General features: G+C 55.1%; 1 protein-coding gene across 9 annotated transcripts in view; it reads right to left on the bottom strand.

The window, feature by feature from the left end:
• Positions 1 to 16,460, bottom strand: part of TNS1 (tensin 1) — a 421,249-nt gene that overhangs the window by 343,569 nt on the left and 61,220 nt on the right. Inside the window, exon 1 of one of the 9 annotated variants that reach the window (XM_075609702.1) lies at positions 703 to 813. The exons of the other annotated variants lie outside the window; for them this stretch is intronic. Within the exon in view, the coding sequence (XP_075465817.1) occupies positions 703 to 798 (96 nt within the window). The 5' untranslated portion in view covers positions 799 to 813. Of the gene's footprint in view, positions 1 to 702; positions 814 to 16,460 lie in introns of those variants that run through there. 9 annotated transcript variants of the gene reach the window in all.

Genomic DNA, 16,460 nt, shown 5'->3' with positions numbered 1-16,460 from the left:
TACGCAATCATCTCTTCAGTAATTACCATTACGGCCATACAAGCATACTGCGAGGCATGGGGGGAACCAACAGAACAGAAAAGGGATCAGGGATAGAACAGCCAGAAGAGATGGGGAAACTGTGGGGGGGTGGGGTGATGGGCCTAGCATACGTAGCAGAGCCCTGGGTCAGTGGGAGGAGACGGGGTTTCCTTGGCCCTCATGTTGGAGAAAGCAAAGGGCACATAATGCTATGGTCTCAGTTAAACACTGAGGCCCATATTTACCAAAGAGTGCCAAGTTTTACAGCATCGTAACTCCCATTCTAAGTTAGGACGTGGTAAAGCTTAGCACCTTTTAGTGAACATGGGCCACATACGTCTCGGACACACTGCATCTGTGGGAGGAGGTGAGAGGTAGGAATTCCCTCTCTGAGAGGAAGAAGAAAACGGGTCTGTGAGGTAGAAGGTGTGCAAAGCTATGTATCCCCGACGGGTTACTGGCAGCAGGGGTAGCAAGGTGCTGATAACTATATGGGACAAAGGAGTGTGTGACCTGAGTGGAAGGCAGTTACTTTTGTGACCCAAATATCTTTGTGGTACAAGGTGTGTGTGTGTCCAAGTGGCAGCAAAGTATCGTGAGTATGGCCCAGATAAGACACAGAGATTGTTTCCAAATGCACTGCACATTGAGGATGATGTCTCCCTGCTAGTACTCGCTTACCTTGTCACTCCGGCACACATGCAGTGGAAAGATACAAGAGAAGAGGTATTTCCCCCATTGCAGCAGCAAGGTGAAACATCTGGACCAGCGTGTCATTATTTGTCTCCTTGTCTTGGCACAAAAGAAAAACACCAATCTCTTCCCAAAAAGCTCCGGCCTCCCCGAGTTTACAGAACAGGTCACTTCCAATGTGCCCTGGTGCTCACCTTCCCACCACCTCACTTTGCAAATCGGTGTCTGCTCACCAAGGCCACCCCGACCTACAGCCCCCCTAACTCTGCTCTCATCCCCTCCCCGGAGCCCTCCCACTGCTCAGTACATCCAGAGCTGGCAGATCGGCAGACCCCTCTACCCACAGCCCATCACTGAAGTCCAAGCTCCCCAGCCGGAGCTGAGCATCCCTCTGTCTGAACCCACCGAGGACCTGCAGTGGTGTCCTCTCCCAACGCACTGACAAGGGGATGCTGCTCAGCCATGACCAGCCCTGCCAACTCACGACCAGCGTCTCAGCCAGGGCAGAACACCGCCTCAGAGGGAGATAAGAGGCATACAGCCCAAGGATGATCAGAGAGACAGCATGAATGTCTGCATTGTAGCAGCTCTGCAGTGTGTGCCTCTGTGTGTGCCTGGATTCAGCTGAATGGAACCCCCTCTGATACACCGCATCATGCTCAACTCCTCAATGTGCACTGAATGTTTATAAGCCCTCTCTGCCGTTATCTGCAGGGGAGGGGCACTCCCAGGCCTATGCACTTATACTGTGCGTCAAAACGGGGGTGCTAAAACGCACTCGAAACCTTCACACAATGTGCGTGGTAATGTCTGAAGGTCGTTACGGGATTTCAGACTTGACACATCGTTCGCATAACCTGATTGATAGAATTTAAATGAAGAAATAACAATGTGTCGTTTCTTATTTATCACTAGTATTAATCAATATACATTATTCACGTAGTGTTACTTATAATAGTAACACTACGAAAATAATACATTTTGTTAACCTAGATAATGAACCTCCTGTGCTGTATCAAATACATTTTTGGTTGATCCATCGCAGCCTCACTTTGCGCTAACAATATGAACACACAGGTTTGTGGACGTTTTTGACGGACTTTGTATGTTTTCTTTTGGTGCACAGATACCATTTTTTTTTTTTAAAGCACATGCACTTAACATCTGTGTGCCAAGCGCATTCCATATCTTCGACTGAGCCACCTGTGCTGAAGCAGGGATATCCATAACCGCTGGCCCTTAAGGACGGAGTTTGAGACCCCTGGTGTAGATAATTGAATAAGACACTTTTTTTATAAGATGAATTTTCAGCTGGGCTTAAAAAATGGAAAAAGAAGGAACTTGACAAACATTGAGTGGAAGAAAGTTCCAAGGGTGCGAGAGATGAATGAAAAAAAACGAAATGCCGACATGAGGGGGCTGTAGAGGTGAAAGGAGCAAAGATGAGACATCCTTTAGTCGATCTTATGAGGTGAGGGTGAGTAGGACCGTAAAGAGAAATCAGAGTTCAGATATGTGGAGATACAGAGGAGCGGGGACCCTTAAAGGAAAGTGTTTCTAAGAGCAGGAGAAGATTCGTGTGGCGGCATTTCGAATGGATTGTAAGGAAGAGAGGTGTGAGGCAGGGAGGTGGGAGGCAGGGAGGTGGGAGGCAGGGAGGTGGGAGGCAGGGAGCTGTAAGGAAGAGAGGTGTGAGGCAGGGAGGTGGGAGGCAGGGAGGTGTGAGGCAGGGAGGTGGGAGGCAGGGAGGTGGGAGGCAGGGAGCTGTAAGGAAGAGAGGTGTGAGGCAGGGAGGTGGGAGGCAGGGAGCTGGGAGGCAGGGAGGTGGGAGGCAGGGAGCTGTAAGGAAGAGAGGTGTGAGGCAGGGAGGCGTGAGGCAGGGAGCTGTAAGGAAGAGAGGTGTGAGGCAGGGAGGTGGGAGGCAGGGAGCTGTAAGGAAGAGAGGTGTGAGGCAGGGAGGTGGGAGGCAGGGAGGTGGGAGGCAGGGAGCTGTAAGGAAGAGAGGTGTGAGGCAGGGAGGCGTGAGGCAGGGAGCTGTAAGGAAGAGAGGTGTGAGGCAGGGAGGCGTGAGGCAGGGAGCTGTAAGGAAGAGAGGTGTGAGGCAGGGAGGTGGGAGGCAGGGAGCTGTAAGGAAGAGAGGTGTGAGGCAGGGAGGTGGGAGGCAGGGAGGTGGGAGGCAGGGAGCTGTAAGGAAGAGAGGTGTGAGGCAGGGAGGCGTGAGGCAGGGAGGCGTGAGGCAGGGAGGTGTGAGGCAGGGAGCTGTAAGGAAGAGAGGTGTGAGGCAGGGAGGCGTGAGGCAGGGAGCTGTAAGGAAGAGAGGTGTGAGGCAGGGAGGTGGGAGGCAGGGAGCTGTAAGGAAGAGAGGTGTGAGGCAGGGAGGCGTGAGGCAGGGAGCTGTAAGGAAGAGAGGTGTGAGGCAGGGAGGTGGGAGGCAGGGAGCTGTAAGGAAGAGAGGTGTGAGGCAGGGAGCTGTAAGGAAGAGAGGTGTAAGGAAGAGAGGTGTGAGGCAGGGAGGTGGGAGGCAGGGAGCTGTAAGGAAGAGAGGTGGGAGGCAGGGAGGCGTGAGGCAGGGAGCTGTAAGGAAGAGAGGTGTGAGGCAGGGAGGTGGGAGGCAGGGAGCTGTAAGGAAGAGAGGTGTGAGGCAGGGAGCTGTAAGGAAGAGAGGTGTGAGGCAGGGAGCTGTAAGGAAGAGAGGTGTAAGGAAGAGAGGTGTGAGGCAGGGAGGTGGGAGGCAGGGAGCTGTAAGGAAGAGAGGTGTGAGGCAGGGAGGCGTGGGGCAGGGAGCTGTAAGGAAGAGAGGTGTGAGGGAGGGAGGTGGGAGGCAGGGAGGTGGGAGGCAGGGAGCTGTAAGGAAGAGAGGTGTGAGGCAGGGAGGCGTGAGGCAGGGAGCTGTAAGGAAGAGAGGTGTGAGGCAGGGAGGTGGGAGGCAGGGAGCTGTAAGGAAGAGAGGTGTGAGGCAGGGAGGTGGGAGGCAGGGAGGCGTGAGGCAGGGAGGTGGGAGGCAGGGAGGCGTGAGGCAGGGAGGTGGGAGGCAGGGAGGCGTGAGGCAGGGAGGTGGGAGGCAGGGAGGTGGGAGGCAGGGAGGTGGGAGGCAGGGAGGTGGGAGGCAGGGAGGTGTGAGGCAGGGAGGTGGGAGGCAGGGAGGTGGGAGGCAGGGAGCTGTAAGGAAGAGAGGTGTGAGGCAGGGAGGTGGGAGGCAGGGAGGCGTGAGGCAGGGAGCTGTAAGGAAGAGAGGTGTGAGGCAGGGAGGTGGGAGGCAGGGAGGTGGGAGGCAGGGAGGCAGGGAGGTGGGAGGTGGGAGGTGGGAGGCAGGGAGGTGGGAGGCAGGGAGCTGTAAGACTGAGTCCCCAGTCAGCACTGTGGCACGCGCTCCCGGCGGGTGGGGGGGCGCGTGCACAGCGCTGCACCGCGATCTGCGGTCTGAGGGGAGAGGGAAGGTTTGCGACGGGAGGGGGCGTGGCTGTAGGTTTGCGGGGGCGTGGCCATGATGTCCCGCGGCTGGTTCGACCTCATTGGCTGAACCGCCGGTGGGGGCGTGGCCACGCCTCCGTCGCGAATGCCAAACTCAAATTCCCCTGCCTGCCTGAAAACCTGTCGCGCACCGCTGAGGAAAGGTGCGCGACAAGGTAGGAACTGGGCCCGGAGTAACTGGGGGGGGCGGGGCTTGATCGTACAGCGCACGCCTCGTAGTTAGTGGGACCGCAGCCTAAGGAAGAGAGGCGTGAGGCAGGGAGGTGTGAGGCAGGGAGGCGTGAGGCAGGGAGGCGTGAGGCAGGGAGGCGTGAGGCAGGGAGGCGTGAGGCAGGGAGGCGTGAAGCAGGGAGGCGTGAGGCAGGGAGGCGTGAGGCAGGGAGGCGTGAAGCAGGGAGGCGTGAGGCAGGGAGGCGTGAGGCAGGGAGGCGTGAGGCAGGGAGGCGTGAAGCAGGGAGACGTGAGGCAGGGAGGCGTGAGGCAGGGAGGCGTGAGGCAGGGAGGCGTGAGGCAGGGAGGCGTGAAGCAGGGAGGCGTGAGGCAGGGAGGCGTGAGGCAGGGAGGCGTGAGGCAGGGAGGCGTGAAGCAGGGAGGCGTGAGGCAGGGAGGCGTGAGGCAGGGAGGCGTGAGGCAGGGAGGCGTGAAGCAGGGAGGCGTGAGGCAGGGAGGCGTGAGGCAGGGAGGCGTGAAGCAGGGAGGCGTGAGGCAGGGAGGCGTGAGGCAGGGAGGCGTGAGGCAGGGAGGCGTGAAGCAGGGAGGCCAGATAGGAAGAAGCAAAAAGGGCAGAGGAGCACAGCATGAATAAAGGAGAACTGGAGGCCAAATACTAAAAATCTAACATTTAATGCAGCTTAATGCCAAACGAAGACAAAAATTGGATAGCTCTGACGCGTTTCCCGCCGTAGCTGGCGCTTTATCAAAGAGATAATGCGCGGCCGGCAAGTGCAGATAATCTAAGACAGAAGATGTGGAGAATTCATTGCAGAGGGTAAACAAAGACAGGGAAATAAATGGATGAAAGGGTTACTGAGATATTTGGAGAGCATGTAGGCCATATATCCATCAGCAGTGTGAAGGGGGTGTGCAGCGGGGAATGCGAGGATGGGAGGTTTGGGGGTTTCTAGAACGTGAGGATGGGAGGTTTGGGGGTGGCTAGAATGTGAGGATGGGAGGTTTGGGGGTGGCTAGAATGCAAGGATGGGAGGTTTGGGGGTTTCAGGATGCGAGGATGGGAGGTTTGGGGGTTTCAGGATGGGAGGATGGGAGGTTTGGGGGTTGCTAGAATGCGAGGATGTGAGGTTTGGGAGTTGCTAGAATGCGAGGATGTGAGGTTTGGGGGTGGCTAGAATGTGAGGATGGGAGGTTTGGGGGTGGCTAGAATGTGAGGATGGGAGGTTTGGGGGTGGCTAGAATGCGATAATGTGAGGTTTGGGGGTGGCTAGAATGCGAGGATGGGAGGTTTGGGGGTGGCTAGAATGCGATAATGTGAGGTTTGGGGGTGGCTAGAATGCGAGGATGGGAGGTTTGGGGGTGGCTAGAATGCGAGGATGGGAGGTTTGGGGGTGGCTAGAATGCGATAATGTGAGGTTTGGGGGTGGCTAGAATGCGAGGATGGGAGGTTTGGGGGTGGCTAGAATGCGAGGATGTGAGGTTTGGGGGTGGCTAGAATGCGAGGATGGGAGGTTTGGGGGTGGCTAGAATGCGAGGATGTGAGGTTTGGGGGTGGCTAGAATGCGAGGATGGGAGGTTTGGGGGTGGCTAGAATGCGAGGATGGGAGGTTTGGGGGTGGCTAGAATGCGAGGATGGGAGGTTTGGGGGTGGCTAGAATGCGAGGATGTGAGGTTTGGGGGTGGCTAGAATGCGAGGATGTGAGGTTTGGGGGTGGCTAGAATGCGAGGATGTGAGGTTTGGGGGTGGCTAGAATGCGAGGATGGGAGGATGGGAGGTTTGGGGGTGGCTAGAATGCGAGGATGTGAGGTTTGGGGGTGGCTAGAATGCGAGGATGTGAGGTTTGGGGGTGGCTAGAATGCGAGGATGGGAGGTTTGGGGGTGGCTAGAATGTGAGGATGGGAGGTTTGGGGGTTGCTAGAATGCGAGGATGGGAGGTTTGGGGGTGGCTAGAATGCGAGGATGTGAGGTTTGGGGGTGGCTAGAATGCGAGGATGGGAGGTTTGGGGGTGGCTAGAATGCGATAATGTGAGGTTTGGGGGTGGCTAGAATGCGAGGATGTGAGGTTTGGGGGTTGCTAGAATGCGAGGATGGGAGGTTAGGGGGTGGCTAGAATGCGATAATGTGAGGTTTGGGGGTGGCTAGAATGCGAGGATGTGAGGTTTGGGGGTGGCTAGAATGCGAGGATGGGAGGTTTGGGGGTGGCTAGAATGCGAGGATGGGAGGATGGGAGGTTTGGGGGTGGCTAGAATGCGAGGATGGGAGGTTTGGGGGTGGCTAGAATGTGAGGATGGGAGGTTTGGGGGTGGCTAGAATGCGAGGATGTGAGGTTTGGGGGTGGCTAGAATGCGAGGATGGGAGGTTTGGGGGTGGCTAGAATGCGAGGATGTGAGGTTTGGGGGTTGCTAGAATGCGAGGATGGGAGGTTAGGGGGTGGCTAGAATGCGAGGATGGGAGGATGGGAGTTGCTAGAATGCGAGGATGGGAGGTATGGGGGTGGCTAGAATGCGAGGATGGGAGGTTTGGGGGTGGCTAGAATGCGATAATGTGAGGTTTGGGGGTGGCTAGAATGCGAGGATGGGAGGATGGGAGGTTTGGGGGTGGCTAGAATGCGAGGATGTGAGGTTTGGGGGTGGCTAGAATGCGAGGATGGGAGGATGGGAGGATGGGAGGTTTGGGGGTGGCTAGAATGCGAGGATGTGAGGTTTGGGGGTGGCTAGAATGCGAGGATGGGAGGATGGGAGGATGGGAGGTTTGGGGGTGGCTAGAATGCGAGGATGGGAGGTTTGGGGGTGGCTAGAATGCGAGGATGTGAGGTTTGGGGGTGGCTAGAATGCGAGGATGGGAGGATGGGAGGATGGGAGGTTTGGGGGTGGCTAGAATGCGAGGATGGGAGGTTTGGGGGTGGCTAGAATGCGAGGATGTGAGGTTTGGGGGTGGCTAGAATGCGAGGATGGGAGGATGGGAGGATGGGAGGTTTGGGGGTGGCTAGAATGCGAGGATGTGAGGTTTGGGGGTGGCTAGAATGCGAGGATGTGAGGTTTGGGGGTGGCTAGAATGCGAGGATGGGAGGTTTGGGGGTGGCTAGAATGCGATAATGTGAGGTTTGGGGGTGGCTAGAATGCGAGGATGTGAGGTTTGGGGGTGGCTAGAATGCGAGGATGGGAGGTTTGGGGGTGGCTAGAATGTGAGGATGGGAGGATGGGAGGATGGGAGGTTTGGGGGTGGCTAGAATGCGAGGATGTGAGGTTTGGGGGTTTTCAGGACGCGAGGATGGGAGGTTTGGGGGTGGCTAGAATGCGAGGATGTGAGGTTTGGGGGTGGCTAGAATGCGAGGATGGGAGGTTTGGGGGTGGCTAGAATGCGAGGATGGGAGGTTTGGGGGTGGCTAGAATGCGAGGATGGGAGGTTTGGGGGTGGCTAGAATGCGAGGATGGGAGGTTTGGGGGTTGCTAGAATGCGAGGATGGGAGGTTTGGGGGTGGCTAGAATGCGAGGATGGGAGGTTTGGGGGTGGCTAGAATGTGAGGATGGGAGGTTTGGGGGTGGCTAGAATGCGAGGATGGGAGGTTTGGGGGTGGCAAGAATGCGAGGATGGGAGGATGGGAGGTTTGGGGGTGGCTAGAATGCGAGGATGTGAGGTTTGGGGGTGGCTAGAATGCGAGGATGTGAGGTTTGGGGGTGGCTAGAATGCGAGGATGGGAGGTTTGGGGGTGGCTAGAATGCGAGGATGGGAGGTTTGGGGGTGGCTAGAATGCGAGGATGGGAGGTTTGGGGGTGGCTAGAATGCGAGGATGGGAGGTTTGGGGGTTGCTAGAATGCGAGGATGGGAGGTTTGGGGGTGGCTAGAATGCGAGGATGGGAGGTTTGGGGGTGGCTAGAATGTGAGGATGGGAGGTTTGGGGGTGGCTAGAATGCGAGGATGGGAGGTTTGGGGGTGGCTAGAATGCGAGGATGGGAGGTTTGGGGGTGGCTAGAATGTGAGGATGGGAGGTTTGGGGGTGGCTAGAATGCGAGGATGGGAGGTTAGGGGGTGGCTAGAATGCGAGGATGGGAGGTTAGGGGGTGGCTAGAATGCGAGGATGGGAGGATGGGAGTTGCTAGAATGCGAGGATGGGAGGTTTGGGGGTGGCTAGAATGTGAGGATGGGAGGTTTGGGGGTGGCTAGAATGCGAGGATGGGAGGTTTGGGGGTGGCTTGAATGCGAGGATGGGAGGTTTGGGGGTGGCTAGAATGTGAGGATGGGAGGTTTGGGGGTGGCTAGAATGCGAGGATGGGAGGTTAGGGGGTGGCTAGAATGCGAGGATGGGAGGATGGGAGGTTTGGGGGTGGCTAGAATGCGAGGATGTGAGGTTTGGGGGTTGCTAGAATGCGAGGATGGGAGGTTTGGGGGTGGCTAGAATGCGAGGATGGGAGGATGGGAGGATGGGAGGTTTGGGGTGGCTAGAATGCGAGGATGGGAGGATGGGAGTTGCTAGAATGCGAGGATGGGAGGTTTGGGGGTGGCTAGAATGCGAGGATGGGAGGTTTGGGGGTGGCTAGAATGCGAGGATGTGAGGTTTGGGGGTGGCTAGAATGCGATAATGTGAGGTTTGGGGGTGGCTAGAATGCGAGGATGGGAGGTTTGGGGGTGGCTAGAATGCGAGGATGGGAGGTTTGGGGGTGGCTAGAATGCGATAATGTGAGGTTTGGGGGTGGCTAGAATGCGAGGATGTGAGGTTTGGGGGTGGCTAGAATGCGAGGATGTGAGGTTTGGGGGTGGCTAGAATGCGAGGATGGGAGGTTTGGGGGTGGCTAGAATGCGAGGATGTGAGGTTTGGGGGTGGCTAGAATGCGAGGATGGGAGGATGGGAGGATGGGAGGTTTGGGGGTGGCTAGAATGCGAGGATGGGAGGTTTGGGGGTGGCTAGAATGCGAGGATGTGAGGTTTGGGGGTGGCTAGAATGCGAGGATGGGAGGATGGGAGGATGGGAGGTTTGGGGGTGGCTAGAATGCGAGGATGGGAGGTTTGGGGGTGGCTAGAATGCGAGGATGTGAGGTTTGGGGGTGGCTAGAATGCGAGGATGGGAGGTTTGGGGGTGGCTAGAATGCGAGGATGGGAGGTTTGGGGGTGGCTAGAATGCGAGGATGGGAGGTTTGGGGGTTGCTAGAATGCGATAATGTGAGGTTTGGGGGTGGCTAGAATGCGAGGATGTGAGGTTTGGGGGTTGCTAGAATGCGAGGATGGGAGGTTAGGGGGTGGCTAGAATGCGAGGATGGGAGGTTTGGGGGTTGCTAGAATGCGAGGATGGGAGGTTTGGGGGTGGCTAGAATGCGAGGATGGGAGGTTTGGGGGTGGCTAGAATGCGAGGATGGGAGGTTTGGGGGTGGCTAGAATGCGAGGATGGGAGGTTTGGGGGTTGCTAGAATGCGATAATGTGAGGTTTGGGGGTGGCTAGAATGCGAGGATGTGAGGTTTGGGGGTTGCTAGAATGCGAGGATGGGAGGTTAGGGGGTGGCTAGAATGCGAGGATGGGAGGATGGGAGGATGGGAGGTTTGGGGGTGGCTAGAATGCGAGGATGTGAGGTTTGGGGGTGGCTAGAATGCGAGGATGTGAGGTTTGGGGGTGGCTAGAATGCGAGGATGGGAGGTTTGGGGGTGGCTAGAATGCGAGGATGGGAGGTTTGGGGGTTGCTAGAATGCGAGGATGGGAGGTTTGGGGGTGGCTAGAATGCGAGGATGGGAGGATGGGAGGTTTGGGGGTGGCTAGAATGCGAGGATGTGAGGTTTGGGGGTTTTCAGGACGCGAGGATGGGAGGTTTGGGGGTGGCTAGAATGCGAGGATGGGAGGTTTGGGGGTGGCTAGAATGTGAGGATGGGAGGTTTGGGGGTGGCTAGAATGCGAGGATGGGAGGTTTGGGGGTTGCTAGAATGCGAGGATGGGAGGTTTGGGGGTGGCTAGAATGCGAGGATGGGAGGTTTGGGGGTGGCTAGAATGCGAGGATGGGAGGTTTGGGGGTTGCTAGAATGCGAGGATGGGAGGTTTGGGGGTGGCTAGAATGCGAGGATGGGAGGTTTGGGGGTGGCTAGAATGTGAGGATGGGAGGTTTGGGGGTGGCTAGAATGCGAGGATGGGAGGATGGGAGGATGGGAGGTTTGGGGGTGGCTAGAATGCGAGGATGTGAGGTTTGGGGGTGGCTAGAATGCGAGGATGTGAGGTTTGGGGGTGGCTAGAATGTGAGGATGGGAGGTTTGGGGGTGGCTAGAATGTGAGGATGGGAGGTTTGGGGGTGGCTAGAATGCGAGGATGGGAGGTTTGGGGGTGGCTAGAATGCGAGGATGGGAGGTTTGGGGGTGGCTAGAATGCGAGGATGGGAGGATGGGAGGTTTGGGGGTTGCTAGAATGCAAGGATTGGAGGTTTGGGGGTGGCTAGAATGTGAGGATGGGAGGTTTGGGGGTGGCTAGAATGCGAGGATGGGAGGTTTGGGGGTTGCTAGAATGCGAGGATGGGAGGTTTGGGGGTGGCTAGAATGTGAGGATGGGAGGTTTGGGGGTGGCTAGAATGCGAGGATGGGAGGTTTGGGGGTGGCTAGAATGCGAGGATGGGAGGTTTGGGGGTGGCTAGAATGCGAGGATGGGAGGTTTGGGGGTGGCTAGAATGCGAGGATGGGAGGTTTGGGGGTGGCTAGAATGCGAGGATGGGAGGATGGGAGGATGGGAGGTTTGGGGGTGGCTAGAATGTGAGGATGGGAGGTTTGGGGGTTGCTAGAATGCGAGGATGGGAGGTTTGGGAGTTGCTAGAATGCGAGGATGGGAGGTTTGGGGGTGGCTAGAATGTGAGGATGGGAGGTTTGGGGGTGGCTAGAATGCGAGGATGGGAGGTTTGGGGGTTGCTAGAATGCGAGGATGGGAGGTTTGGGGGTGGCTAGAATGTGAGGATGGGAGGTTTGGGGGTGGCTAGAATGCGAGGATGGGAGGTTTGGGGGTTGCTAGAATGCGAGGATGGGAGGTTTGGGGGTGGCTAGAATGCGAGGATGGGAGGTTTGGGGGTGGCTAGCATGCGAGGATGGGAGGTTTGGGGGTTTCAGGATGCGAGGATGGGAGGTTTGGGGGTGGCTAGAATGCGAGGATGGGAGGTTTGGGGGTGGCTAGAATGTGAGGATGGGAGGTTTGGGGGTGGCTAGAATGCGAGGATGGGAGGTTTGGGGGTTTTCAGGACGCGAGGATGGGAGGTTTGGGGGTGGCTAGAATGCGAGGATGGGAGGTTTGGGGGTGGCTAGAATGTGAGGATGGGAGGTTTGGGGGTGGCTAGAATGCGAGGATGGGAGGTTTGGGGGTTGCTAGAATGCGAGGATGGGAGGTTTGGGGGTGGCTAGAATGCGAGGATGGGAGGTTTGGGGGTGGCTAGAATGCGAGGATGGGAGGTTTGGGGGTTGCTAGAATGCGAGGATGGGAGGTTTGGGGGTGGCTAGAATGCGAGGATGGGAGGTTTGGGGGTGGCTAGAATGTGAGGATGGGAGGTTTGGGGGTGGCTAGAATGCGAGGATGGGAGGATGGGAGGATGGGAGGTTTGGGGGTGGCTAGAATGCGAGGATGTGAGGTTTGGGGGTGGCTAGAATGCGAGGATGTGAGGTTTGGGGGTGGCTAGAATGTGAGGATGGGAGGTTTGTGGGTGGCTAGAATGTGAGGATGGGAGGTTTGGGGGTGGCTAGAATGCGAGGATGGGAGGTTTGGGGGTGGCTAGAATGCGAGGATGGGAGGTTTGGGGGTGGCTAGAATGCGAGGATGGGAGGATGGGAGGTTTGGGGGTTGCTAGAATGCAAGGATTGGAGGTTTGGGGGTGGCTAGAATGTGAGGATGGGAGGTTTGGGGGTGGCTAGAATGCGAGGATGGGAGGTTTGGGGGTTGCTAGAATGCGAGGATGGGAGGTTTGGGGGTGGCTAGAATGCGAGGATGGGAGGTTTGGGGGTGGCTAGAATGCGAGGATGGGAGGTTTGGGGGTGGCTAGAATGCGAGGATGGGAGGTTTGGGGGTGGCTAGAATGCGAGGATGGGAGGTTTGGGGGTGGCTAGAATGCGAGGATGGGAGGTTTGGGGGTGGCTAGAATGCGAGGATGGGAGGATGGGAGGATGGGAGGTTTGGGGGTGGCTAGAATGTGAGGATGGGAGGTTTGGGGGTTGCTAGAATGCGAGGATGGGAGGTTTGGGAGTTGCTAGAATGCGAGGATGGGAGGTTTGGGGGTGGCTAGAATGTGAGGATGGGAGGTTTGGGGGTGGCTAGAATGCGAGGATGGGAGGTTTGGGGGTTGCTAGAATGCGAGGATGGGAGGTTTGGGGGTGGCTAGAATGTGAGGATGGGAGGTTTGGGGGTGGCTAGAATGCGAGGATGGGAGGTTTGGGGGTTGCTAGAATGCGAGGATGGGAGGTTTGGGGGTGGCTAGAATGCGAGGATGGGAGGTTTGGGGGTGGCTAGCATGCGAGGATGGGAGGTTTGGGGGTTTCAGGATGCGAGGATGGGAGGTTTGGGGGTTTCAGGATGCGAGGATGGGAGGTTTGGGGGTTTCAGGATGCGAGGATGGGAGGTTTGGGGGTTTCAGGATGCGAGGATGGGAGGTTTGGGGGTTGCAGATCTTTGATTATTTTCTGCATTCCCTCCGAGACTGTATGTAGTCACTAGCGATATGCGTGTGGTTATTTTTTTCTACTAGTACTGAGCAGGTGTTCTCGTGGGGCTGTAAGTGCAGTTGTGATTGTTGGGAAATAGCCTTTGGCTTGTATCTCTCCTGTGAGAATGATTCAGTCAGGGTTGTGAGGTTTCTGTTTCTGTCTTTAGTGTCAGGGCCTATGCGGTGATATCTTATACCCCGGCTGTGCAGGATGGCTCGTTTTGTATGAGTGGGATGGAAGCTGGAGTTATGGAGGTAACTGCATCTGCCTGTGGGTTCCTTGTATACAGATGTGTGTCATTTGCCATTCTTCAGTGTTACTGTTGTATGCCGAACGTTCACTTGGTTTGCCAGATAATCCATTTTGAGCATAATTGATGGGTGGAATGAATTCAAGGACTCGTGAAATTGTTTTAGTTTTTCTTCACCCTCTGTCCATATTATAAACAGATCATCAATGTATCTGATAAATGTCCCTGTTGAAGCTGAAGTAGTTGTGTGTGAGGATGTATTCTAGCAGTTTGGTAATTACATCAGCGCTGTATTTCTAATCCAGGGGGGAATGTTACTGTACAGGAATCCTACATCCATGGTAAGTAGTGGTGTGATGAATGGACGTTGTTGATTTTTAGTTTATTGAGGATATCTGTGGTATCTTGTATGAAGCTGTTGGTGTTTGTGACTAGTAGTTTTAGGATATATTCCACCAGGCCTGATATTTGTTCAGGGAGTGTATCCATACCTGTTATAATTGGTCTGCCAGGGATTCCTGGTTTGTGAATTTTGGGAAGCATGTAGAAGATAGCAACTCCTGGGTTGTTAGCTATTAGCTGCTCCAATTCGGGCTGCGGGTGATTAGGGAATGAGTTCCTGAGTTGCTTTGTATATTCCTGGGTTGGATCATGGGCAGCGGCGGATTTTCAAATTTGCCGCCCCTGGGCACTTAGCTCTGGCGACCGCCTCCTTCCTGCCACCCTGCTTCTCCTTTGCAATCCCAGCGTCAAATGACGCCACGGACGTCACCAACGTGACGTCGCACGGCGTCGTGTTGCCATGGCAACGCGCCGCCTTGACGTCACGTGGGTCACGTCGTGCGACATCATTTGATGCTGGACTACCAACGGAGAAGCAGAGCGGCAGCAAAGAGTGGCGGCCGACAGAGCTAAGTGCCTTCCCATTAGGTCCGATAAGCCCGAGCGCGCGAAAAAAAAGCATGCAGGGGCGGACATTTTTGCAGCCCCAAAATGTTGCCACCCCTACGCCAGGTCTAATGGGAAATCTGACACTGATCATGGGTCCGTTTCTTGTTTTAGATGTTATCTGTTACCTTCTTCTATGTATTTATTTGTGTCCATAACCCCCAGTGCGCCTCCTTTATCTGCTGGTTTGATGGGGATGTTGTGGTTGGTTTCGCAGTTCCTTGATTGCAGACCTCTCCACGGGCGACAGGTTGTACATTATTTTGTTTCTGCTGTGCTGATGCTAGTGAGGAAACTCGCAAACCTGAAGCTCTCTATGTAGCTGCCTAGTTTGCCGTTGTGTCCTGGTGGCGGTGTGAAACAGGCGTTCCTCTTCCTGGTGCTGTCCTCCGTCATTCTGGGAGTGCTCTCTTTTTTTGTGGAAATATCCTTTCAGTCGTAAACTCCTAAAGAAGTCTTCTACGTCGGAGTGTAATTGGATTAGATCCGGTTTGGTGGTGGGACAGAATGTTAGTCGCTTAGAGAGAACTGAAACCTCTGCTCTTGACAGTTCATAATCAGGCAGGTGAATAACTCCCAGGCAGGCTGTGTGTTCTTCTGGGTTTACAGCGAGGATCCGTTTTGAAAAAAGTCATTTGAGGTTTCTAATGCTAAATTACTGCCATGCTGGTTAGCTGCTTTTACGGTGGCAGAGTTGATAGGTATTTTGTTAGTATGAAATAATTCATGTTGTGTCCATGTTCTGTCGTCATACTGAGAGAGGCATTGTGGAGAAACATTTAGTAACAGCAAGGTTTATAAACAGTGTGTGTGCTGTATGGAGGAATAAAGGCAGCGAAGGGTCGAATGTAACCCCGGGACAGCGTGTTTGCGTGACTGGTTGAATAGTAGTGTTATTGACTGTAATGGAGAAGCAAACAATGGAGCTTGGTTTGAGAAGGGCCATATTACGTTTGAGGTGATGGAGAGCCGCAGGTGCAGATAGTAGTAAAATGAGGTCACCCCGTGAGTGCGTATACAGAGAGAAGAGTAGGCGATGGAAACAGCCATGATGTACACCTACAGAGAGATTCACAGAGGTAGAGGAGGAGCTGGCAAAATACACACCGAAGGAGCGGCGACAGAGGTAGGAAGAAAACCAAGATGTTTACTGTCTATGTAAAGCTCGGTGTGCACGTTTGGTGCTATATACATAAAGCTATCCATACATAATAAAACCTTTTTTTAGTGCTGTATAATGCTGGGGTCCCTCCAGCATAGGGTGACCAGATTTTCAAAGTGAAAAACCGGGACACATGAAAAAATTATTTATAAAACAAATTACATCACGTGACGCACCCCGTTGCCATGACAACGAGACACTGACGTCAGGCGAGGACATGTTGCCATGACAATGTGGCATCACGTGATGCCTCGGCGCCATAATACGTCCCGTTGTCATGTCAACTTGATGCCGCGTGACGTCATGGAGTGTCTCGTTGTTATGGCAATGGGCATTATGTGACGTCGCGCAGCCATGTTGATGGAATGTGGAGGGGAGGATACAGCCACACACAGACACACAGACACACAGACAGTGACACACAAACACAGTGACAGTGACACAGACACACACACACAGTGACACACATACAGTGACACACACACACAGTGACATACATACAGTGACACACACACACACACACACACACAGTGACACACACATACAGTGACACACACACACACACACACACACACAGACACACAGACACACAGACACACAGACACACAGACACACAGACAGTGACACACAAACACAGTGACAGTGACACACCCACACAGTGACACACATACAGTGACACACATACAGTGACACACACACACAGTGACACACACACACACACACACACACATACAGTGACACACACACACACACACACACACAGACAGTGACACACAGTGACACACACACAGTGACACACACAGTGATACACACACACACAGTGAGACACAGTGACACACACACACACACACACAGTGACACACAAACACAGTGACACACACAGTGATACACACACACAGTGATACACACACACACACAGTGAGACACAGTGACACACACAAACACAGTGACACACACACAATCAGCCTACCTCTGCAAACACACACAAAAATAAGGCCTCTCCCTCCTTGGGGTGGGTAAGGTGCCTGGGAGGGGGGATATAAGGGGGCATGTGGGTTACCTGGGGCCCGTGGATGGGCTGCTGGAGCAGCATAGGTAGC

Source organism: Ascaphus truei, chromosome 7 (genome assembly GCF_040206685.1).
Source record: "Ascaphus truei isolate aAscTru1 chromosome 7, aAscTru1.hap1, whole genome shotgun sequence".
NCBI lineage: Eukaryota > Metazoa > Chordata > Amphibia > Anura > Ascaphidae > Ascaphus > Ascaphus truei.
Note: the sequence above shows the minus strand (reverse complement) of the source record. Positions and strands in the feature narration are given on the sequence as shown.